General features: G+C 43.1%; 1 protein-coding gene across 1 annotated transcript in view; it reads left to right on the top strand.

The window, feature by feature from the left end:
- The window catches only part of CNTNAP4 (contactin associated protein like 4), a 1,044,358-nt gene that overhangs the window by 390,491 nt on the left and 627,468 nt on the right, over nt 1-26,399 (top strand). The window contains exon 4 of the mRNA XM_029616960.1: nt 20,731-20,878. Within this exon, the coding sequence (XP_029472820.1) occupies nt 20,731-20,878 (148 nt within the window). The remainder of the gene's footprint in view (nt 1-20,730; nt 20,879-26,399) is intronic.

The following is a 26,399-nucleotide window of genomic DNA, read 5'->3' as shown; positions in this document are numbered from 1 at the left end:
GCCGCTCCGAAATCGGAGCGGCCTCGGAGGGAATCCTCTAACACCTTCCCCTCACCTTCCCCTCCCTTCCTCTACCTAACCCACCCGCCCGGCCCTGTCTATACCCCCCCCCCCCTTACCTTTGTTGGGGGATTTACGCCTCCCGGAGGGAGGCGTAAATCCCCGCGCGCCAGCGGGCCTCCTGCGCGCCGGGCCGCGACCTGGGGGCGGGTACGGAGGGCGCGGCCACGCCCCCGGACCGCCCCGGACCGTAGCCACGCCCCGTACCCTCCCCCAAAACGCTGCCGACACGCCCCGAAAACGCCGCGACGACCGGGACCGCCCCCTGACACGCCCCCCAACACGCCCCCTCTGAAAACCCCGGGACTTACGCGAGTCCCGGGGCTCTGCGCGCGCCGGTAGGCCTATGTAAAATAGGCTTACCGACGCGCAGGGCCCTGCTCGCGTAAATCCGCCCAGTTTTGGGCGGATTTACACGAGCAGGGCTCTGAAAATCCGCCCCTTAGAGAATAGCCACTGCCATTAGCAATGGTAACATGGAATAGACTTAGTTTTTGGGTACTTGCCAGGTTCTTATGGCCTGGATTGGCCACTGTTGGAGACAGGATGTTGGCTTGATGGACCCTTGGTCTGACCCAGTATGGCATTTTCTTATGTTCTTATGTTCTTATTTTATTATTCCCCCTTCTATGACCACCTCATATCACAGGTATCTCAGAAACTACACCACATAGTTTGCTACGAACTCTAAGGGGTAGATTTTATAAATTTGCGCACACGTGTATTTTTGTTCGTGCACCAGGCGCAAACAAGAGTACGCGGGATTTCAATAGATACGCGCGTAGCCATGCATATACATTAAAATCCGGGGTTGGTGCACTCAAGGCTGCCCAAAATCGGCAGCCTGCACGTGCCGAGCCACACAGCCTCCGTTCCCTCCGAGGCTGCTCCAAAATCGGAGCGGCCTTGGAGGGAACTTTCCTTCGGCCTCCCCCCACCTTCCCCTCCCTTCCCCTACCTAACCCACCCCCCTGGCCCTATCTACACCCCCCCCTAACTTTGTCGCGAAAGTTACGCCTACTCAAGGCAGGCGTAACTTGTGCTCACCAGGCCGGCTGCCGGCGCGCCATGTTCCGGTCCGGAGGCTGGTCCGGAGGCCGCGGCCACGCCCACGGAACGCCCCGAGCCAGAACCACACCTGTGACCCCGCCCCGGATGACATGCCGGCCAAGTCACGCCCCCCTGACACCCCCCCCCCAGGAAAGCCCCGGGACTTACGTGCGTCCTGGGGCTTTGCGCGCGCCGGAAGCCTATGCAAGATAGGCTTGGCGCGCGCAGGGGGGGTTTGGGGTAGGTTTTCGAGGGTTACGCGTGTAACGTACGTGCGTAACCGACTGAAAATCTAACCCTAAGCTTTCAGCGGTGAACTGCATAGGCAAACTAATACAATTGGTCAGCTCTTGAAAGTTTTGAGGTACAGACTGCTCTTTAGCGTTAAACCTGCAGTGATCTTTGGCTATTATAACAATGTCAATAACATCAATGAACATTGTCCTCTGGAAATCTATTGCTTGGAAATATTGGAAATACATTTGCTTTGTATCAAGAATGGCATTTATTGTTTTAGTGCTCAAGTGTCAGTGAGTCGCCTCAGTCATTTCCCTTTCTTTCTCTGTTACTTTCTTCTTCTCCTCCATGTCTCCAGTGTGCATATCCCAAGTGTTGAAGAGAGCATGGGAAAACCACAGAAGAAGAGCAAAAGGGCCCCCATTTTAAAAGTTATTGCATAGGGCCTTAAATGTGTTATGGAATAGATACTTAGGGGGTTCATTAGGCTTGGCTAGTTAGCCAGATAAACATATGTGGCTAACTAACAAGGTTATATATCCTCTCTATGCTTCCCATTTTTACACTTCGTAAAGATTTGCGGCGTATACGTGCATATTCCTTTCTTCTTTATGGAAGGGGAAATGGGCTAGAATAGCTTATACTACCCTGGAGGCCCCCAAAGAGAAAGGTTTCAATTTGCTGGATTTTAAAATATATGGGTGGGCCGCTAACTTACGTTTTTTGGGTGACTGGTTACATGGTATATCTGAATTTACTGACTCATGTTTGATTCAGGAATTGTATGCACCGGTAGATCCCAGGTTGGTCCTGCATTTAATGAAGAGGGAACTCAAATCCTTAGGTATCAATGCACAGTTGGAGTTCACCATAAGGCTGAGATCCGACAACTGCTACAGTTACATACTAAGGTGTCTATGCATTACCCGCTGGGGGGGAATCCAAAGGTCCACTTTCTTGATCAGTTCCCTTGAGGGGTAATTACTTCAGTTGTAGAATGGTCCCGGGGAACGCTCCTAGAGCCTAACCAAGGAACTTTGTAGACATTCGTATGGATGCAGGAGCACCTGGGACTCCCGGGGACACATTTTTTGGGATATGCGCAATTACTGGTCCTTTGTGGCTAGTCTTTTGAAAGGGTCTATTTACCCCTTGGTAAACTCTACATATCTGTTTCTCCTTCAATTGTTTCAAGGGAAACAAGGTTCACTATCTCTTTTATACAAATATTGTCAGAATGTAACTAAATTTACTGTCCTCGATAGGTTGGTGGAGAAATGGCAATCAGATTTGGGGGGAGAAACTGGACACGTTAATGTTAAAAGACTGTTATCTGTCTATCCCTACACTCACTAGTAATGTAATATTGAGAGAACTGCAAGGAAACATTTTCCATAGAGTGGTATGTTCACCGCTCAAGGCTTATCTGATGGGTATCACTACACAAATGTTGCGTCCGTCGGTCCTAGATGGCTTCGCCCTGTTTGCCTCACCTTATTCATGGCTCCTCCCGCTTACCTGGGAAAGATGGCTACTGCCGCGTCTACAAGACGACCTCTCTTGCGTCCCTGGAATGGCTATGGTGCAGCCTCCCGCCATTTCTCCTCCCAGGTACCTACTAGGGTGCAAGCGCACGAGCAACTCACATCTTTGTACCACCCTTGGTACGAACCTCGAGGGCGTTCCCTCATGCTGACGTCATGCTATCCGGGTATATTACCTTCACAAATTTGCTAGCTCGTTGAGTTAGCAAGGACTCAAATCTGTTCCTGTCTACGCTACTCTGCCGCTTCCGTGCTGCTGCAAGACGCACTCTCTCTGCCTTTCGGGGTAACTATTAACCTGGGTACCCACTCCTCGTAGGCCCTCTGCTTTATTTCAGGTACCTTACAGGGAACAGGTACTCGATCCTCGAGAGCCTGTTCCCCCTGCCTTGGTGCCTGTACCTTCTACAACATACCAACAGCAAACACCTAGTGAGTACTCTAATTCTCAGTCTATCTCATCCACAGTATCTCCTCGCTGGGAGACCTGCTGCGGAACCTCCTGACGTCATCAAGGAGAGAAAGGCTCCCTCTGTTGAGGTCACAAAGACTGCAATTACAGACTGCCTCACTACTGCCACCTCTGGTGGCTCTCTTCAAACTGTCTAATAAAGAACTATCTTGTGTTTTGTGTAGTACAAGTCTAGCCCAGTGCTGTGGCTCCACACGGGGCTCCTCACCGTGGGCATGGTCATCTCCACAGCACCCAAGGATCCACAAAACACACGTAACCACAACAACAAAGAGCATGTGGGAAATGTAATCTGTACCCGGCTTCTTTAATACATACCCTATGGGATTGTACAGTGATACAGGGTTTTTGGGAAGGGGTTAGACTATTGGTTTCTGAAATGTTCTCCACAATGGTGTTATGGTCTTCTTCGTTCTGCTTATTGAACATTGATGTGGGAGAATCTTCCTTAAACCACGATAATATTCAATTCTTTGTCAAAACCTGTCTTATTGCAAAAAAATGTATTTTAATTTGTTGAACTGACCCTTTACCACCAGACACCCCCTTGTGGATGGCGCAGATGACTGAGTTTTATTAAATGGAGTATGGTTCCTTGTTTCGTATGATGTCAGCGAAACATAAAGCTAGATTCAGAGACACTTGGAGTATATTTAACCAGTCCCTTCCTAGGGAACTCAACAGCTGACCGATTGAACCTTTTCCAAGGAGTGACATTAGCATTTGCTTTAAGTATTGTTTTGTATGTGTATATTTAGATGTCTTTGACATTGCGGGTAGGGGGGGGTAGGGCGGGGGTTGGGGGGATTGAATGGGGAATAACTGATAAATGACTGGATGTTGGCTTGTATGTAAAATGTCTTATTCACTCTGGTTCTGTTTCATGTTGCCAATATCCAATACAAATTATTTGAAAAAACAAAAAGGATGTACAATTTACATATGAGTCATCTATATGGAACCATATTAAAGGCCTTACTGAAATCCAATTACACTACATCAAATGCTCTCCCCAATTCAACTCTGTGGTCACCCAAAGAAACTGATCAGATTAGTCTGTCAAGACTACCTTTGGTAAAACTATGCTGCCTCAGATCTTGTAATCCATTCACTTCCAGAGACCTTCCATTTCCAAACTTCTGTGCTTTGTATATGGTGAGATCTGGCACAACAGTTGGAAAGTGATGTTGATGTATCACTATTCTTTTTTTTTTTTTAGAAGAGATATTTGTATGTGTATGTGCTTAATAATTTGTGGAAAAAAATGTATTAGATGTATTTTGTTTTAGCAAATGATCAAATGAGTTCATACCCATGGGCCTATGGCTACAGTAGTACAGAATAATCAACTTCATTTTTTCAGGCTCTCTGTGTCCTGTTAGCAGAGCCCTCTCAAAAGCATGCTCAGTTTAGTGTGATCCTGCCTCATAACTTCTCTTTGGAAAGTAATACAATCATTTTTGAATTTTTAGCTTGCCTTTCCAAATAATGCTCAAGGCAGTTTACAACATTACTAGAATTCAGGTAAAATAAGCCCCTGAGCAAAAGAGCTTTCTAAGGCCTCAATTTAATAAGGTGTGCTCAGCAGAATGCACTATTTTACTGAGTTATGAGCACATTTTTTTTGTGTACAAACTGTGCTCCCAATGCAGCAAGGAGTTTTGTGCACAAAAAATGTATGTGTAAAACTGTTAGAGATGTGAATCGTGTGATCGATCGTCTTAACGATCGATTTCGGCTGGGGGAGGAGGGAATCGGATCGTTGCGGTTTTGTTTTTTTAAATATCGTGTAAATCGTAAATCGGGGGAAAACCGGCACACTAAAACAACCCTAAAACCCACCCCAACCCTTTAAAATAAATCCCCCACCCTCCCGAACCCCCCCAAAATGCCTTAAATTACCTGGGGTCCAGAGGGGGGGTCCCGGTGTGATCCTTTACTCTTGGGCCTCCGGTGCGTTGTAGAAATGGCACCGGCGCTACCTTTGCCCTAGCGCCGGTGCCATTTTGTACGGCAAAACGACGTCAGGAGCATAGGAGATCGCTCCCGGACCCCCAGGGACTTTTGGCCAGCTTGGGGGGGCCTCCTGACCCCCACAAGACTTGCCAAAAGTTCAGCGGGGGTCCGGGAGCGACCTCCTGCACTCAAATCGTTTTGCCGTACAAAATGACGTCAGGAGCGTAGGAGATCGCTCCCGGACCCTCGCTGGACTTTTGGAAAGTCTTGTGGGGGTCAGGAGGCCCCCCCAAGCTGGCCAAAAGTCCCTGGAGGTCCAGCGGGGGTCCGGGAGCGATCTCCTACGCTCCTGACGTCGGGGGACAAAAAACAAAATGGCGCCGGCGCTACCTTTGCCCTGTCACAGGGCAAAGGTAGCGCCGGCGCCATTTCTACAATGCACCGGAGGCCCGAGAGTAAAAGATCACACCGGGAACCCCCCACTGGACCCCAGGTAATTTAAGGCATTTTGGGGGGGGGTTCGGGAGGGTGGGGGATTTATTTTAAAGGGTCGGGGTGGGTTTTAGGGTTGTTTTAGTGTGCCGGTTTTCCCACCCTCCCCCTTCCCCTCCCCCTTCCCCCGATTTACGATTTTTGACGATAAATCGGGGGAATTCCTATTAAATATCGCCTCTAACGATTTTTGACGATTTAAAATATATCGGACGATATTTTAAATCGTCAAAAAATGATTCACATCCTTAAAAACTGTGCATGTTGCTTATTGCCCTTGCATGGAAATCTCATGCTAAAGAAGGCATTACCTCTAGTACTCCCAAATGTAGAGAGATGCACTGGCTTAACTCCTGGTCAGAGATGGAGTACTTTTTTCCAGCAGTTGTGTCAAGTCTATAGGCAGAAGCAGGGGTTCTGGGACCTGAGTTGAGATTTATATGCACATGCACACATAAAGGGGGTCATTTATCAAAATGTGCTAGGCTTGATTGCATTTTCCAATGCCTGTGTTAGTACTTTTGAGGCTCCTGGAGCATCACATGGCTGGGTGAGAGAGAGAGAGATGGGGAGAGAGAGAAAGCACCTAGCCGTAATGCCCTAGCCCTAGCTTGATGGACTCTACATTGCACAAATCTCATCTTTGGGTGAGTTTCCTCACTCCGATGGTCATCAAATCTTCACAAGAGAGCACTGTTCTGTTTGTACATCTCACTTTGAATATCAAAGTGGCCCCTAACCCCCTACACTAATACCTAAACCTCACCTCGAGTTACTAGGTGGGCCTCCCATAGAGATATAAATACCTATCTAGGGGTATTACAACTAGGTGCTTTCTCTCTCTCTCTCTCTCTCTTTCTCTCTGTCTCTCCCTTTGGCAATAAACATGGTCCCCCTAGTGGTTGTATGTAAGAAATACCACATTCTGGCACTTAACTCAAAGTGCAAAAAAAGTATCACAATTTACAGTAACTTAGCTCTTCACATAGAAGCCAATTCAGTAAAAGTCATGGGAGATCAGGCAAGCACCCACCTTCTCAGCACACACAAAGGCCACTCTCCTGTGCATACAATTCAGTATTTAAATGAGGGCCCACAGTAAAAAGAGACACTAGCATGTCCCTAGCACCTCTTTTTTGACAGGAGCGGCGGCTGTCAGCGAGTTTGACAACCGACACTCAATTTTGCCGGCGTCGGTTCTCAAACCCGCTGATAGCCACAGGTTTGGAAACCAGACGCCAGCAAAATTGAGCATCCGGTTTTCAACCCGTGAGCTGATTTTAATTTTTTTTTTTTAATTTATAATTATTTTTTACTTTGGGACCTCCGACTTAATATCGCCATGATATTAAGTCAGAAGGTGTACAGAAAAGAGTTTTGCACTGTTAACCCGCGTCCAACTGCGGGTTAACAGTGCAAATTGCAATAAAATGCCTATTAAATTGCAATAAACTGCCTATTAACATAAAACACACTCCTTTTTCTATCACATGCGGTATTTAGTGCATTTTGATAAATCCAGGCCAAAGTCTGAGCATAAATATGATTTATGTGCACAAAAAAATGTTTCTGTGCTGAAAGCATTTGTGTGTACATAAATCATATTTTATGCATACACAACAAGCATAAATCATGGTTTGTGTGCATTAAACTCTTTTATGTGCACAAAACATGATTTTTGTGTTCATAAATCCTGTTTGAGAGATTCCTCCAGCTACCATGTTAAAATGTAAGATAACCTTTGCTAAGTTTGTGTGCACATTTTTGTGTTTCTACACATTTTTAATTCCTTGTACATTAGCATACATTTGCTTATTGCATCTGGAGTTGAACTTTGTGTGCTGAATTTCTGCACACATTCTTAACACGAGGCTTATTACATTGGTCCCCAAGTGGATACCCAAGGCAATGGAAAATAAAGTAACTTGTTCAAGGTTACAAGGGGCTGATGCAAAACAGTGCACTCAGCCCATGGTTGGACACACGATTTGGATGAGTGTCCACAGCCCCTTATGTTATAATTGGATTAGCGCATCCAAAATGCGTGTCCAACCCGCGGCGAAACTAATAGTGCTCATCACATGCAAATGCATGTTGATGAGGCTATTACTTATTCACCCCTAATCTAAAAAAAAAAAAGTGTGCCCGACTCGCACATTTTTACACTCAGAAATTAACACCTGCCCAGAGCAGGCGTTAATTTCTGAACAATCCAAATTGTACAGAAAATCAGAAATTACTGCTGTTCTGTACATCCTCCGACTTAATATTGTGGCGATATTAAGTTGGAGGAACCAAAAATTTTAAAAGGTTTAAAGAAAAAATGTTTTAAAGTTTCGGCGGTCAGGTTAGGGCAATGGACAGTCAATTAACCATCGTCCATTTTCCTATCCTGTGGCTGGGTACCCGCTGCTCTTCCCCTTCACCCGATTATTGGAATGCCTTTTATGATTCATTTATGGCAGCTACACTAGTTTATTCCTGTAATGTCATATTTTGCTTATTTTAACTCTGACCTGAAGAAAAGAGTATTAGTAATGTCAAGAAGTGTATTAAATTAGTCCAATAAAAAGATATTGCCTTATATTTTATTTTGTTTTTATTTGTTAACCTTTATCTCTGAGCAAGTCTCTGTGTTACAATTCACCATTATACTAAAGGAGTCATGTAATGACCCTTTGAAATATAATGGCTGTAGTAATCCAAGCATATATGGGAAACTTGTTGATAGTGTTGATCCACTATTTAAATTTGAATACAGAAGTTGTTCCAGCTAAAGAATTCACACTCATAAATGAGGTTTTGAAAATTGTACATTTACGCATACAAATCCTTTGAAAATTCACCCCATAGCACTGAATTTTTGAAAGGTTGTATGCACATAAATGGACTTTATGCGTATAAATGGGCTTTTAAAAATTGCAACAATATATGCTAAGTAGTAGGTATGTGCATTCATCCTGGTTCGGGGAGCCCGAAACCTGAAGGAATATTTCCTGATTTTCAGGAAAAATTTCTTTTTGTGTTTAGTGTGCACTAACTCCCCATTAGTGCGCACTAAAATGAAATTCGAGTCTTCCCGAATTTTAAAGGCCCAAACCACAGGAAATATGAAATTTCCCACGGAGGGCATCCCTACTAGATAGTGCTTTTTGAGACTTATTCAGCAAACTTACTTAGCCAGATAAGTGGCACTTTTTAAAACTTATCCAGATAACTTTATTATATATTTGTGTGTTATCCATGCATGTGTGTCAATGTTGCGAGGTAGATTTATGTGCGTTTTATAACCCAAGTGTTTATGACATGTGTGGGTTATAAAATACTAGGGTAGATCTGTGTGCAGCCATATACACATGCACTGTATATGGGGCTGCACACAGTTGTTTGATCATTATACTCCCCTAAATCAGAAAATTCTTGAGTCATACAATGAATGTGTGTCAGGGATGGAGAAGAATTACCATACATGTGAATGTAACTACCAAAAGAAGAAGACCTGACTGGTTTATTTGCAAACATTAAAGGCTTCCAAAGATCTTCTTGAAAATGTATCAAACATGCAGAATATCAGCCTTACATGCCACTATTGTTTGATTATATTTATTGTTTGATTTGTATTTATTATCGGCATTTTCTGAATAAGAAATTAACATAAGGTAGGGAACAGTATATTAAAAAGTCAGATACCCATAGAAGTAGCAGCTTATTAAGTCTAGCCTGAAGGAGACTTTGGTAAGGACTAAGGAGACAATGTAATAATAAGGCATGCTAACATTAGGGCAGGTTTTTACTAGAGATGTGCATTCGTTTTTTCCAAATTGGAAAATTTAAATGAAATTGTCCAATTTGGCTTGTTTCGGGGACCCCAAAAAATGATCGGGATTTTCCTGTTTTTCCACGAAAATTTGTTTTTTGGATTAGTGCGTGCTAACTTCCGCTAGTGCACACTAACAAAAACTATCAAAAAGTAACAAAAAATAACAAAAGCTAATGGTTTTTGTTAGTGCGCGCTAATGTGGAGTTAGCATGCACTAATGGGAGTTAGCGTGCACTAACTCAAAAAACTATTTTTCGAGAAAAAAAAAACCCCCGAACTGCAAAAAAACGACATTTTCAGCAGCGACCGAAAAACAAAGATCGACACAAACACAAAAAACGATTCACATCTCTAGTTTTTTACTCCTGTTTTAGTGCATATTTTTCTGTAGTAAGTTAATTCTGGTATTTAGCAGGGGTTTTAAGTCCTATAAAATGTGTGCTAAACCAGGATTAAAAACCATTGCAATAATTAGTATGGGTGCATGTCAAAATGCCATGTAAAAGAAGACAGTAGCTATTCCCCAGCAATGCAGGGAGGTGTATTAAAGGGCAGATAGTTTAAAGCACATTTTCTTAACACTGGAAATGGAGCTCTTGTATCAGAGCAGGAGTAAAACTAAACTTACATTTCAGTTGACCATGTTATGCTATTGCTGTGCCCAGTATAGTAGTGTCTAGCTCCTTCTACCAGAGTGGGCATAGCAATAGAAAATCTTTGGCCACCAGTAATGTGAGTGTACTCCTTCTCGGACTTAGGAGTTTAATTTCCATTGTAAGCTCTCAAGGCAGGCACCTATAGCTGAATAATACACCAATGTTGGGCATTCTGACTTTGGTTTACTGTCTAACTGTAGATGCCCATCCCAGGGAAGCTTATGCTTTGCTCAGCTAGCTGTAAATGCAGAGAAAATGTTTGTATCCAAGGACATTTTACTAAGGAATGGCAAGTAAAATCAAAACATAAGCTCTCTGGGGAAGGCACCTACAGCTAGCTTAAAAAGAACAAATGTTCTATGTGGTCACATAGAGCCGATGAACAGGATGGCAGAGTCAGATGAACATTGCCAAAGTGCATACCATTCAACTGAAGGTGCCCGCCCTAGAGAGCTTATGCTTTGATTTTTTTTTTTTTTTTGCCATGCCTTGCCAGAATGGTATTGGTTGTGAAATTGGTGCTGTGCATCCTCACTTGTGGCACATTATCTCATTTAAGACCACTTTGACAAGGAATGGTAAGTAAATAAAAGAATAAGCTCTCTGGGAAAGCATCTACAGGTAGATGAACAAAGCATGCGCTGTCTAGATGGGCACCAGCAGCTGAATAGTACACATTTTAGCACAGTACGCAAGTACTGTCCAGCTGTTGAGGGAAACAAAAAAAACCTGTAACTGGTGTGTGCCTCAGAGAGCTTACATTGAAATTTAACTCCCACGCCTGAGATGTATTAAACATTATTTTCTGGTGGCCAAAGTTGTCTATTGTTGTGCCCAATATGCTACTGCAGCTCAGACCCAGGAAGGACTTAAAGTTCCAAGGTAAGCTCTCTGGAGAAGGCACCTGTAGCTCAACAGTGTGCCAAAGCTGGAATACATAAAACCAGCGTGCATTCTATTCAGATGAAGATGCATGTCCCAGAGAGCTTATATTTTGTTTAGCTGTAGGTACAAGCCCTAGAGAGCTTATGCTGGAAATGCAACTCCTTCTTTGGGCCAAGGTAGAGTAAACTAACATTTCTAGTAGCCAAAGTTATTCTATTGCTGTGCCCAGTGTGGTAGAAGCAGCTAGACATAGTTACACGGGCACAGCAATAGAAATGTGAATTAACTTTTATTCTACCTCAGGTCAAGGAGTTAAACTGAAAATCCACAATTATGTTAAAGTGCTTCAAAACATAAATAAGGAGGTAAATGCTTGAAGTTGGAAGAAGTAAGACCAAAATGGCCTTGCATGCAAGATTGTGCCCAAGCTGAGATGCCCAGAGCCAATCTTATTTATTTATTTATTTGGCACTTTTATATACCGATATTCTTGTAAACAAGTTACAAATCAGTTGGTCTTTCTAAAAATTTAATAAAATTGTTTGAACATAAACAAGTTACAAATCACCTCGGTTTACATTCCAACAATAACCATTTGCACAAGGATGCATTACATTTAACAGGGATATCAAAACTTGGAGCCAACAAATGGGGATAATGGGTAGATAACTTGGTTAGAGTTTTAAAGCTGAAAAACATTTGATGGCATGTCCGTCCTTAGCAGCAGCTTGTTAGTGATGTGGATCAACTAAATACGCTGCCTGACATAAGCCCGAAAGGTCATCCGGGTTGGGCAAAGGCTTCGCTAAACAACCAAGTCTTTAATTTTTTCTTGAAGGTGTTTGGGCATTGTTCTAGTCTGAGCTCCGGAGGGAGGGAGTTTCATTGCAACGGTCCCGCCGTGGAGAGGGCTCTCTTCCTTAAAGTGGATTTAATGGGGTGGGCCAGCAGGGTGACTCTGTAAGCTGATCTCACTGGTCTGGATGGCATGTGTGGTCGAAATGGGAACTTAAGATCCAGGGGGGAGATATTGTGGATGGCTTTATGGATGATCGTTAGAACTTTGTAGGAGATTCTGAATTTGATTGGGAGCCAGTGCAGGTTCCGCAAGATGGGTGTTATATGGTCTCTTTTGTTGGACTTTGTCAGAATCTTTGCTGAAGCGTTTTGAAGCATCTGTAATGGTTTGATGGTATTAGCTGGGAGGCCGGTGAGGAGAGAATTCCAATAGTCTAGCTTTGAAAATATGATGGCTTGGAGAACTGTTCTGAAGTCCTGGAAGTGGAGGAGAGGTCACAGATGTTTTAAGACTTGGAGTTTAAAAAAGCAGTCCTTGGTGGTGGAGTTGATGAAGCTTTTGCAGGTCAGTTGACTGTTCATGATGACTCCTAGGTTTCTGACTTGGGCAGAGAATCCTGGTAGGTTAGCAGGGCGAGTGTTGTGCAATGGGAATTTTCCTTCTTGGGTAATGAGGAGGGTCTCGGTCTTTTTGGTGTTCAGGATCATGTGAAGGGCTTTTAGAAGTTTGTTTATGGATTGAAGACAGGAGTTCCAGTATTCCAAGTTTTGGAGAGGGATTCCATGATAGGTAATAAGATCTGAACATCATCTGCATATATGTAATGAGTGAGATTTAGATTAGTGAGGAGTTGGCAAAACGGTAAAAGGTATATGTTGAATAGAGTTGGGGATAGAGAGGAACCTTGTGGGACTCCCAGGGTGGCACTGACGGGGTGTGACTCACTGTTGTTGCATGCAAAGCCATTTGGGCAAGTCATGCCAGGTAAAATCAAAGGGTAAGTTCTCTGGAATTGGTAAGTACCACCATTAGGGATACACAGCACCAAGGTGTGTACTGTTCAGCTGAAGCTGCCCGCCCTAGAGAGCTTACATTTTGATTTTACTTGGCATGCCTTGCATGTGAGATTGTGCCCAATTTGAAATATCCAGTGCCAGTCTTGCATGCAAGGCCATTGTAATCTTACTTCTTCCAACTTCAAGCATTTACCTCCTTACTCCTGTTTTAAAGCACCGCTTAAATCACTTGTCTGCATTAGTGGGGATTTTCCAGGTTATCTCATATTTTATTGCATTTGTCTCATTTAGTGCGTTTTGTTTTTTTACTCCTGCTCGATTTGCATCCCATTAGCTTACTGAATCCCTGGGGACTTCTGTTTTTAACATGCGCATTAAGTAAAACCTGCGCTAAAATGTAACTCTGATAGTAGAACAAGTTGTTCACCTTGGCCCTTAAACTTGATATAAATTAACAGCAGGACTAAACTAGATAATAAATGCAGAAACAGGATTAAACATAACAACAAATAAGAATACAAAAGAGCTCAGTAACTGCAACAGCGGTGAGGCGATTGGGCCTTCCCCAGTTCCCTGCCAGCCCGCTCCAAGTAAGGAGCAGACTGGAGGGGACTTTCCTAACCCCCCTAGTTAGGCTTCCTCCCTTTTCCCCTCTCCGCTCCGACCCCTGCCCTCCCCCAACTCACCTACATGTTTTTGTTTTAAAACGTACCTGCTCTCACGAGCAGAAGTAAGTTCCACGCGCCGGCTGGCTGCTGGTGAGCGCTTCACCGGGACAGCGCCTAATGGCGCTTTTCCACCCAATCCCCGCCCCTCCCCTTTTTTGGAAGCGCACGCGTATCTCCTGGTATTTGCTCACGCCGGGGATTTGAAATCGACCCAGTCATGTGCATATTTTGAGGCTAGTTTTGAAAGATAAACTGCTCAGTGAATTTGTAACCGCAATCATTATCTGTGTGGGAGCCAATCAGGGATAAAACAGCACACATATGCTTGAAATTAAAATGCATGCACAGCTTTCCTGCCTCATTCTGAACAGACCTTTGGGATTGCCTCTTTTTAACCCTACTAAAGGTTCATGTGCTATGGAAGCCTACGTGCATGTATGACCAGATGGAGGAGAATAATTTCCAGCCAGGCCATGTTTACATTACCTCCATTCACATAGTTAATTGGAAAATCAGGGTGTTATTATCAATTGTTGTTTCCTGAAAGGAATCAGTTGCTTCCACCACTTGCTGTTCCACTGAAGTTGAAATCCTTTGCAGGTAAGATCCAGATGGGAGACAAATAGCCACCAGCCCGCCTTTTTGGCTGCCCCAAAATGAAAGATTGCCTTGCAGTTCACGCTGTCCGTCATTGTCTGAACAAAGTAGGATAACTATCATGGTGCCTGCTTGCCCTGGTCCATTCATATAAATCTGTTATCCCCTCAACCTTTGAAAATTCAGCCTATGGAGACTTAACTGTGCACCACCTGTGGGAGCTCGGATTTTAAAGGGTTGGTTCCAAATATCAGGAGAGATAAATCTCGTATTTACAAGGAAAAGTCTTCTTCCTGGGGCCTAATGATGAGATATTCCTGGTGTTAGTAACTGGGCCATTTACAACAGATGGGAAAGTGTGAAGGGTCAGTTATTACCATCTGCCAGTTTCCTTGTTTGAACTTGTGAATTTGATAGATGCTATATTTTTAGAAAGCTGACCGTTGCCATAGAATAAGCCATTCAGACTAAAGCTTAACTTAGATGCTGCAAACTAGTCCAGCTACATAAAAGGATGCAAAGGATTCCAGGCAACAACCATGTGAGCAGGTGATCTCAAAATGTAATGCAAGATAGATGATTGCATGCAGGACTGCTTTCACTTATGGACAAAAGGGGCAGCTGTCCCGGGTACTGCGTAGCAGGGGTGGCTGTTGCATGAGCACAGCAGACTTTGCTCCATGACTCCATCTTGTTCACCACCCGCACCCCCCTTTCTGGAGGGAACAGGAGAGGACTTGGTGACCCTGGAATGAACAGCGGAGCAAAGAAGAATTCCGTTTTTGTCTGCATATTTCTATTTCTAATTTATTGTTACTTACTGTATTTGGTGAGGGTCTGTGTTCTGTATGAGTGAGCAATGTATGGTATTCTTTTAGCATTTTAGGTTCTGTATAGGGATGTGAAACAGTTCACCTTGTTCTATTTTCTCAGTAGGTGGAGTATTGGTGTTTTAAGACCCAGTGAAATAGTTGTTGTGTTGCCTTTTCATGCTATATGGACTCTGAGTGCCATTTTGTAGGGTTTCATGTTACTTTGCAAAGCTTCTGGTACTGGAGAGAGTTTTTGTTACTGTAACTGAGGTAAAAAACAAATTTTATTTTATTTTTCCTCTGCCCAGCCAGCACTTCAGAGATTATCTTCAACCAGTACAGTATGGATTTCTTTTATTTTAACAAATCACGCTATATGGAAGCCAAGCTAAGTGGAACGTAACATGCAACACAAATTACAATGTAACACTCCACATGCAACTGCTAGCAACTGCCAAAAGTGGTCACAGCCTCGAAGGGTCACCCATTTATTGCAAAGATAAAAGCTAGCCAAATTATAATAATTAGTCCACAGTCAATGTTTTTTTGTTTTGTTTTAATTGCAAATAAAAATATGAATTCTCTTCATATTATATTAGGAACTACTCCAAGAACAAAGTTCAACCTGACACAAACATGTTTCATGGTGAACTCACTGAGCAGGGGAAATTATTTAATAAGGAGACTGAAACAATCCTAGTGCCACACTTCCATCTTCATATAGCAAGCTTCCATCGTGTATAGACTGTGGCAATTGAGCCCTGAGACTGGTACCCTTTGGTTGTATGGCTATATGGGGAACATACTTGGATCTTTGACATGGCTGAGAAATGACTTTTGATGTACCACGATGGTTGAATTATTATTATACGGATTAATGTATTCAACTACAACTTTCATAGATTTTGATCTTTTGGCCTTTTGGCAATTTCCTGCAGATCAGTGAAAGTAAGGGGCCATACTCCTTACATTTGACCAGGATTTGGTGTGTCCCTGAATTTATTCCACTCCTCTTTTGGCGTATAGAGAATATGGCCACATAACAAAATGACACCAGCCTTGGGGCCAGCTGGCACAGTTTTTGAACCAGGAACAGACAGAGCATATTTAATAGGAGATCTCCTGCTCCTTTAAACACTGGAGATTCCTGCAGGATTAAACATGGTTTGAGGGGAGGGGGTGAAAAGGCTTAGGAAAAGGTGGACAAGCTGGGGATTTTGGATCTAGTTTTGTAAACTGATGTTCTCAAATTGAAGTCAATAGAAAAATGGGGGGGGGTCATTTTATTTTTAAACAAAATGAAATGAAATGCAAGAGTGCTATTTCATTTTTTGTTTTGGTTAAAAACAAATATACACCCTTAATAATATATTTTTACAAGATTGTTCTGGGAGGGTTGCTGATAGGGTCATAATTATTATTGCATTTCTTTATCAGAATCTCAGTGGGTGGGGGAATTTTAATTGGCCAGGGTATAAGGCAGAAGGTTCATCTAGGGCAGCGGTTCCCAAACCAGTTTTGGAGGACCCCCCAGCCAGTCGGTTTTCCAGGATATCTGCAATGAATATGCATGAGATAAATGTGCATGCAATGGTGGCAGTGCATACAACTCTTTCACAAGCACATTCATTGTATATATCCCTGGATATCCACCAGGACAGGTTTAGGAACCACTGGCGTAGGGTGCCTAGCACCTTTGCACCATCCCTACCCATACTGCAAGGACTTTAAAGGTGCACTCATGCTAGCCTGCACAGGCCAAAAGGAGGAAGGCACCTAATGCCACACTTACATGCGCCCATATAAGTCAGTACAAGAAGACAGAAGTGTTCTTTCATAGGCCGAAAAAAAGTTAGAGATATGCTTCCAGCCAGAAGCAGCATGTGGCTGCCCTCCCTTCAGCTGGTGCAGACAAAGGCAGCTGTAGCAGAGAGCTGGCAAAATTAGTTTAACAGGAGGGTGGGGGGAGGAAGAAGGAATGTGCTAGGGGCAGGAAGGAAGTGGAGAATAGTTGTCACTATGGAAAAAATAAAAGCCGGCTTGTCTAGGTTTGCAAGACTGGAAGATTGAGCATCCAAATAGCAGATTAAATTTAATGTAGACAAGAGCAAAGGGAAAAATAACCCATACTGTAGTTTCACAATGTTAGATTCCACTTTAGGAGTTACCACCCAGGAAAAAGATCTAGGTGTCATAGTGGACAAATGCTGTTATAAACTGAGCTGCCTGCGGGTTTCCCCGCGAGCAGGCTCACTCACCATGCTGCCTTCTTCACCCGATGTGGCAGGGACGCTGCCGTCGGTCCTCTTCACCGCGGCCGGAGCCACGGACTTCCTGCCCGTCTCCGCGGGCCCGGGACCGCCCCCGACGCTACTACCATCTTTGCGGTGCTAGGCCGCAAGCCCCAGTTCCATCCGGCGGCTGGAGCCACCCCCGGGGCTCCCCGCAGCGGCTAGAGCCGCTGCCGACGTCAGGGTCTGGTCCTCAGGCCCAGCCTGCATCTGTACGCACAGACGCTGTGCAGGCCACTGTCCACAGTCCTGCACAGCCCTGCTTCCTGCTTTTTAGGCGCCGGCGCACGCCTCTCTGCCAGATTTAAAGGGCCAGACACAGGAAGTGTGCTGGCCCCACCTAGGGAGTGGACTTCCTGCTTGAGCCCTATAAAAGGGCTGTCTTCTCAGTCTGTTGTGGCCTTGCATCGGAGTGTCATCCCCTCTGAAGGCTCCTGCCTGCCAGAGCCTTGTAAGGTCTTCTGTTCTTCATGGAGCTCCTCGTCCTTCTGCCTTCGTACCACGTCTTCGTGTCTTGGTGTCTTGCCTGAGGTCTCGGTCCATGTCCTGATGTCTCATCATGGTCTTCCACCTCCTGATGTGCCTGCCTTCCAGGATGTTTTCCCTGCATCTTCGTCTGATGCTCCTGAGCCTTCTGTTCCTGTAGAGCTGTGGTTCTCGGATGATGTGTGCCTGAGAATGGAGTGGCCTGCAGGTGGGATTGTCCCTGTGCTCCTGATCCTCTGTTCCCGCCAGCCATAGATGGAGCTTCAGGTGACATCGATTCCGTCATTGTAGTTCCTCCTTGCCTGGGTCTTCCCTGCGCTTGTCCCACTCTCCTCATGGTCCGTGACCAGCCTCTTAGGGCTGTGTAGGGCGCGTAGTGGGACAGGGTGGTCCGCGACTCAGTCCCGCGGGTGGGCTGAGTAGGGCACCCTGAGAGACAGTGCCAGTGTCCTTCCTCCCACTGTTGTCAAGTTACAAGTCTCATCTGTGATGCCGTTGCATCAACCCAAGTATCTTCGTCCGTGATGCCATTGCATCAACCCAAGTGTCTTCGTCCGTGATGCCGTTGCATCAACCCAAGTGTTTTCGTCCATGATGCCGTTGCATCAAGCCAAGTGTCTTCGTCCGTGATGCCGTTGCATCAACCCAAGTGTCTTCGTCTGTAATGCCGTTGCATCAACCCAAGTGTTTTCATCCGTGATGCCGTCAAATCCATCATAGTCCCATCTACATGTCAAGGCCTCCGTCTGCCCTCAACCTCAGGCCAGCCTGCTGATCCTTGCCGATTCAAGCAGCAGGTCCGAAAGGGTTCGGAACAGTCGGAGGACTGTTCCTCTACCAACATCTTGTGTTGTTGGGTCTGGGAGCTTGCAGGCCCGGCAGAGGGTAAGACCGTGTTTTGCCATGCTGGGACACGCTGTCAACCCTCAGTTCGGTCCTGGATTTGTCTGGGGCCGGGCTGAGGCCCAAGGGCACACTAAAATACCAGAGTGTAACAAATGCATTGAAATTGTCAGCTCAGTCTGCCACAGCAGTCAAAAAAGCAAAGAGATTGTTAGGAATTATTAGGAAGAGAATAGCAAATGAAATGGAGAATGTCATAATGCCTCTGCATCAATCCATGATGAGACTGTACCTAGAGTACAGTGTGCAATTCTGGTTGCCACATCTCAAAAAAGTTACAGTTGCACTGGAGAAGGTACAAAGAAGGGTGACGAAAATGATAAAGGGGATGGAAAGGCTCCCCTAAGAGGAGAGACTAAAGAGATTAGGATTGTTCAGCTTGGAGAAGAGATGGGCGAGGGTGATATGACAAATTCTATAAAATGTTGAAAGAACTTGAACAGGTAAATGTGAATTGATTATTTACTCTTTCAGATACTACAAGGACTAGGGGGCACTCCATGAAGTTAGAAGGTAGCACATTTAAAACCAATAGGAGAAAATAATTTTTCATTCAACAAATAATTAAGCTCTGAAATTCATTGACAGAAGATGTGATTAAAGCAGTTAATATAGCTGAGTTTAGAAAGGGTTTGGATAATTTCCTGGAGGAGAAGTCCATAAACTGCTACTAATTATGTTGGCTTAGGGAACAGTCACTGCTTATTACCGGCTTTAATAACATGGGATCTATTTAATGTTTTGGGTACTTGCCAAGTACTTGTAACCTGGATTGGCCACTGTTGGAAACAGGATGCTGGGCTTGATGGACCCTTGGTCTGTCCCAGTATGGCAACTTCTTATGTTGTTTGAGTTGTTAAAGAGGCTCTGCTTGCAGGTTATTGCCGGGGAAGCATTCTGCTGTCATACCATGCCCAGCCTTTTGGGAGGCTTCTGGCACTGAAACTGATCTCCAGGATTCCCCAACCACATAATCAGTTTTCTGTAGTTAATACATAAAAATCATGTGCCACAATGGATAAGTATTTTCATGCATGTGATTGCATATTTACTCATATTTTCCATTGTTGCCCTTAAATACATGAAATTGCAAGCATTGTTTCATTCACTTCCTCTCTCAACCCCAGTACAATGTTCGAGTTGCAAGAATCAATAAAAGTAAAAATGAGATAGTCTTAGCAGCTCTTCTTACTGTAAGCTACTCACATTGTCAACACTAATAAAACAAGCAACATTTAAAATGTGTGCTGTATACTTCTACCAGTGCAATACTCATACATTTATATTATTAAACCTGTACAGTCTTACCGTCTGTAATACTTTGTGCATATTCTGTTAAGACTGTGCATATTCTATTAAGTTGTGCACAGTTTGTAATACATTTATACATGTTCTAATTATTTGATTTATATTCCGCCTTTCGGCACTTCAAAGCAGATTACAATCAGGTACTGTAGCTATTAAGTCCTATACGTTGTCAGTGAGAGAGAGAACAATAATTCAGCATTACAGGCTCTAAAAAGTTAAAGGTGAAATGCCATTTGATGATAGTTGTTTCAACTGATACATACACAATGATATTCCAGTTTATTTTTCTGTGTTCATTTTCAGGCACTGAAATGATGATGCCTTCAGGGTCCAAAAAGATAGCTTTCCTTTAAAAGGAACAGATATGATTACTGTATAGCACAGCCCCTTTTAGCCAAGACATTTGAAGAATGCATACTAGGAACATGACTTATGGGCTATTGTATCACCAATAATATACTGTACTTTTCTCTACTGCCAGCCATTCTTTATGGATGGGTAATATTGTGTTATTTTAGTGAGGATAATGTGATAAAACAATTGCTGGTGCATTGTTCTCTTTGTAGGACTTTAATAGCTTTGGCGGTCCTGCAGTGGGCTGAATATATACTTTAGAGAAATTATTCTATTAACATTAAAAGTGATTTAATAACAATGATGATCTTTTTTTTTTTCTAGGCCTTTGCAGGAAACACAAATGCAGACAGTGTTGTTAATTACAAACTCCAGCACTCCATCAAAGCAAGGTTTCTACGATTTGTTCCTTTGGACTGGAATCCAAATGGAAGAATAGGAATGAGAATTGAAGTATATGGCTGCACATACAGTAAGTGAAAGCATTAAATGTCTTATTTAATCACAATTAGAGCTGTGGCAATTGCTGACTGAAAAGTTAAAGAACTGTAATCTCTATTAGTGCTTGAGCAGTTATGATTTTAACATTCTCTATGCACATTTTTTTTTTAACATTTTTCTTCCTATCTTACATGTTTTCCTTATTGGCTAGTTATTTACTTATTGCTATTATAAAAAAAAATTCTACTGATAGGCGTTTATCCAACAATTCTTGTTTTATAAGGTTTCATTGATAATATGGAATACAGTAGTTTACCCTCAAACTGTTCTGGAGTTACATATTAGGATGTATGTCTGAATCTCTAGTAAATTAGTTTCAGATGAAACACTGAACAGGAGGCATTCAGACCACCCAATGAATCTATCTTCAGCTCATAAAAGACCTAATAGATAGTCTGGAGAGTAGATACATCTTGACTCAGGTTATTCATCATATTCAATAATACAGTACATGGTTTAATGGTTGACACTTAGTCCCATAACTTACATTTTTAATCTGTTTCTCTAACTAGAGCATAAAGATAAGAATTTTAACATGCTATTCCTTGGGTTCATTTAGCATTCTTCCAGTATATCACTACTTACTGGGAAACCTATTTAATTGATTTCTAGACTCTGATCTCTCAAAGGGTGATTCAAACATTCTACTTTTTTGCTTCATAGGAGGGATTCATGATATTACAATTTCTTTCAATAGAATGTTTAATCCCAAGAAAGTGTCAAATATTGGCAGATTTCTTTCCTACTAATATTAGATATTCTGGGCTACATGTTGGGAGAAGGGAGTGAACTTTAGATAGGAAGGGGACCATGTTTAGATTTTTATTTATTTATTTATCGAGTTTTATATACCATCTTTCGGTTTTGCCATCACAATGGTTTCAACCTCTTGAACCTCAAGGTTTCCAATAGAATGGCCTGAGTCATCTGTCGCCAGGGTGCTGGGCCTGCTATGCAGTCAGGCTAATGACTCAAGACGTGGTTGTATTGCAGGTCCAGAGGGCCGACAGTCCTGCTTGCACAGGATGGGCTGTTGGAAGGCCCAGACCTACTCTTTTGATGAGTAGACTCCTAGTCCTGCTTGCATAGGATGGGCCAGTGGAGAAACAATCCCCCTCCCTTGTTTAGCTATTTTGAGTTTGTTGTTATTCATGCAAAAGCTCTGGTATGTAGGCTAGATTCCCTTGTCAGTGTTTTTATGAATAAATCTATGGCCTTTAACCACTATTAATTGTCTCTGGATGAGTCATAGTTGTCCCATTTATATTGAATGCTGTACCCCTCTACAAAGCTGAAGAAATGAGAGGCAAGGACTGGGATTCTTCATAAGATAATTTAGTTTCACCATGTGGGTGGTAGATGGCATGAACACATTTCCATGACCCTGCCATGAGTGGCATATATGAAGGTATATATGAATATATGACTGGTGTGGATGTCCTACATGGAATTCTGCAGGTTAGGTGTGGTAGAGATTGAGCCCTTGTATAAGGAATATGAGGCTCATTTTCCCAAAGCTCCTACTCTTACTGTCCTAGGTTGTTGTGTGTAATACTTTAGAGGTTAATGTACTAAGCACTTCATGAAAGCATCAACACATAAAAAACACCAAAAAACGTTTGTGAATTTTTGAATGTGATACATTCAATGAAAGTGAAAGCTTTAGATCGATTGACTAGTAAATCTGATTAAGCAAAAATTGTGCTTTGTTATCTGAGCAGCCAAGGGAGCATCTTTCTGAGCAAAAGAGTTATTGTTCATCATTTAAGGAAAAGGTAGAGTGCACACATGGAAGGCAGTTTTCTGGGGCAGGGGTTTGGATATGTTTTAGAGCTTTGTCCTCTCCTGAGTCATGGCATTTTTAATGACAGTAAAGAAGATTTCTATGCGTGTTTTCATTCTGCATTTTCCCCATTCTTTCTCATGAAGCATGACTACGACATCTCTCTCAGCATATTTAAATGAGAATGAGTGGAATTGAAGTTGGGCAGGTTTTTTTTGGCATCATGCCCAGAGTTTGCACTTATTTCATGCTGGGAGTATCCTTTGTGTGCTTCATGTACCTTATTGCAGATGTTGGTGTTGTCAGTAAAGTAACTTTGCCTATCTGAATAGGGATAATGAACCTTATAATGTATCTTGCAGCAGAGAGAAGGAACTGGCTTAAAATCTTGAATAAAAGAGGCTTATTTGGCTTCTCTGAGATGTGCTGTCAATAGCCTTTTTCAAATGTAATAAGTATTATTTGCATGATGAGAGGAGGAGTGAATCATGTACAAAGTCCACAAATCAAAGTTAACTAAATCATGAACACTTTCCTTCCTTTAAAAGTTAAAATCAGCCCCCTGGCCACCTTCCAATGAGTCTGTACCCTAAACAAGCTGGGGTACATTTTAAAAGTACGCTGGATTTTAAAAGATATGCACGTAGCCGCGCATATCTTATAAAATCCGGGGTCGGCGCGCGCAAGGGGGTGCACATTTGTGCAACTTGCGCGCGCCGAGCCCTGCGCGCACTGCCCGTTCCCTGCGAGTCCGCTCCAAAATCGGAGCAGCCTCGGAGGGAACTTTCCTTTCACCCCCTGCACCTTCCCCTACCTAACCCACCCTCCCAGCCCTATCTAGACCCCCCCTACCTTTATCAGAAAAGTTACTACTGCCTCCGGGCAGTAGTAACTTACGCGCGCCAGCGCGGCAGGCCCCGACACAGGCCGCTGTGTCGGGGCACTCGGCCACGCCCACGGACCACCCACACGCCCCCAAATATGCCCCCGATCCAAAACCGCACCCCCTGGCCACGCCCCCAACCGCCCCTTTTTGCAAGCCCTGGGACTTACGTGCGTCCCGGGGCTTGCGTGTGCTGCCGAGCCTATGCAAATAGGCTCGGCGCGTGCAGGGGGGGTTTTTAAAAGGGTTACGTGCGTACCTTATGTGCGTAACCCTTTTAAAATCCGGCCCTTTATGAGTTTGTGAGAAAAATTTCAATGTGTTTAAAAACATCATACCAGGTCATAGCAGGGGTATTCATGCCTGATTCCTGTGTATTCTGACTCTGAGTATCATTGGAAAGAAAAAAATGCTTCTTTTTTTCTTGTAGGATATAAAGGATTATGCCATCGGTTCATGTGTGAATCTAGATTTAGAAGCTTACATAACTATCAGATATTTTTTCCTGTGGCCACAGTGATCCCTAAACATTCAAAATGAAGTCTGTGTAACATAAGTAATTGAAAACTGCATTATTAGATGTGCACAGATGAGAGTAATGATTAATAATCATATATATAGTGTTTTCATTAGAGGGCTAGAAAATATTTTCTGAAAATGTGCACATGAAATGTCCAGGGTAATGAAAGCAGATATTAAATCAATTTTTCAACATAATATAATTTCTTTAACATGGGATCCATAAGCGAGCTATGGAATGCAAATAAAGTATTGGCTAAAAATTCAGAATGAATTTTAAATGCATTTTGAATAAACAAGATGCATAAGTAGCAGGTGGAAAGAAAGAGTGACTGCATGCATATGCAAGCTAAGTATATAAATGTGGAGTAGATAAACTAGAGATAAACACGTGGGCATAAAAGAAGAAAAAAACCTAGTGGGTGCTTCCTAATGAAATGTTGGATATTCTAGATTATTTTGTTGAAGATGGTGTTTCTAATTTACAGAGAGGGTGCTGGATGCATGAAACAGCCTCCCAGTGGAGGTGGTGGAAACAAAACCAGTATCTGAATTCAAGAAAGCATGGGATAAATACAGGGGATCTCTAAGGAGGTGAAGCTAAATTATTTGGAAGGATAGGCAGAGTGGATAGGCCACAGTGCCGGTGCAAGTGTGTTCAGCTACTCTCAGTGATGATGATATCGTGTCATCTGCATGATGCAGATTGTACACCACAAATGGCCCCAGCTCCTCCAATAAGTACATACCCAAAACAGGAAAATGATTGCTAGCTCTGTGCCTCACCCACGTCTCGTCTATACACTTTTCAAAGCTACCAACCTTGCTGGCTACTCTGCTTCCCCGTCCACTTCTGGCATCCTAGGCCAACGTTTACCCTCCCTAATGCTCCTGATGCCCTTGATGGGCCAATTAATCTTTTTCTGTCATCATGTTTCTTTATTTCTATAATCAATTTATACTAATTGTGTTAGAACCAGATACCTTCTCCCTACCAGCTAATGCGCAGTTATATTTAATTCAGAAAGATTCCAAACTAGGGATGTATATTCAGATGATTTAAATGGTATAGTTAATCTAAATGAGTCAATTTTTGGGTCTCTTTTACTCAACCAAACCGAATGACTACAATCTTCTGAAAAATATGAATCCTTTTAGCTTTATTTAGTTTGTTCCCATTTAAAGTTTATGGGGGAAGCAAAGTCAGACAGAGTGAAACCAGTTGAGGATGAGACGAGGAAAAAACAGGACCAATCGTGTTTCAGCAATTTTCAACCAGTCTTTCCCAGCTGGCAGTTGCATGAATTGATTTTATCATGTTTTAGGTGATAGTGAAACTGAGAACACTATGAGCAACCAGTGACCATTTTGTTCTCAGTTTTTCTCTGTTGGATCATAAAGAGATATGATAGCGATTTTAAAACTCCTTTCTTCAAAGTTCCAGAGTTGAAGAAAAGATAAGAAAAAACAGCTTTAGATTTTAGAGAGAAATCAAGATGTGCTTTTATAGTCATTTTGAGATGACAGCAGGATAAATTGTAATCTCTATATCAGAGGGTTAAAGTGTAAAATTGCATTTCCTTTCTACAGCAGGCAGGCAGTATATGTTAGTGTCTGTAGAGAAACATACAGTGAGAGAACAATTTTCTCTTGAGCATGTGGAAAGTAGACAATTACAGATGTTTACAGTGGGAAATTTGAGTAAAAGAATCAGTGCAAATGTAACACTATTAATCTGTGTCTGACTTTTGCACTAAGTTCTTAGGAGGTAATTTTCAAAGGAGTTACATCTGTAATTGTAACATACTGTCATAGCTATTTTCAAAAGCCTATTTATGCATTTAAAGTGCACTTCAAGTGGGTAAAATCTATTGACAATTCAATGGCATACATTGTAGTAATTTTTAAAAGCCCACTTACACGCAGAAAATGCATTTAAAACATAACATGGAAACATAGAAATGACAGCAGAAAAGGACCAAATAGTCCGTGTGTAATACACAGTTTAAATGTGTAAATCCTTTAGAAAATTACCCACTTAGGGGACGATGTAATAAATATGCGCATAAAGGGGCGGATTTTAAAAGGAGCGCTCCAGGCGCATAAAGGGGCGGATTTTAAAAGGAGCGCTCCAGGCGCAAACAAAAGTACGCTGGATTTTAGTAGATATGCGCGGAGCCGCGCGTATCTGCTAAAAACCTGGATCGGCGCGCGCAAGGCTATGGATTTTGTATAGCCGGCGCGCGCCGAGCCGCGCAGCCTACCCCCGTTCCCTCCAAGGCCGCTCCGAAATCGGAGCGGCCTTGG

The sequence above is a fragment of the Rhinatrema bivittatum genome, chromosome 1, assembly GCF_901001135.1.
Source record: "Rhinatrema bivittatum chromosome 1, aRhiBiv1.1, whole genome shotgun sequence".
NCBI lineage: Eukaryota > Metazoa > Chordata > Amphibia > Gymnophiona > Rhinatrematidae > Rhinatrema > Rhinatrema bivittatum.
The sequence above is the reverse complement of the archived record's forward strand: the minus strand, read 5'-3'. Positions and strand labels throughout refer to the sequence as shown.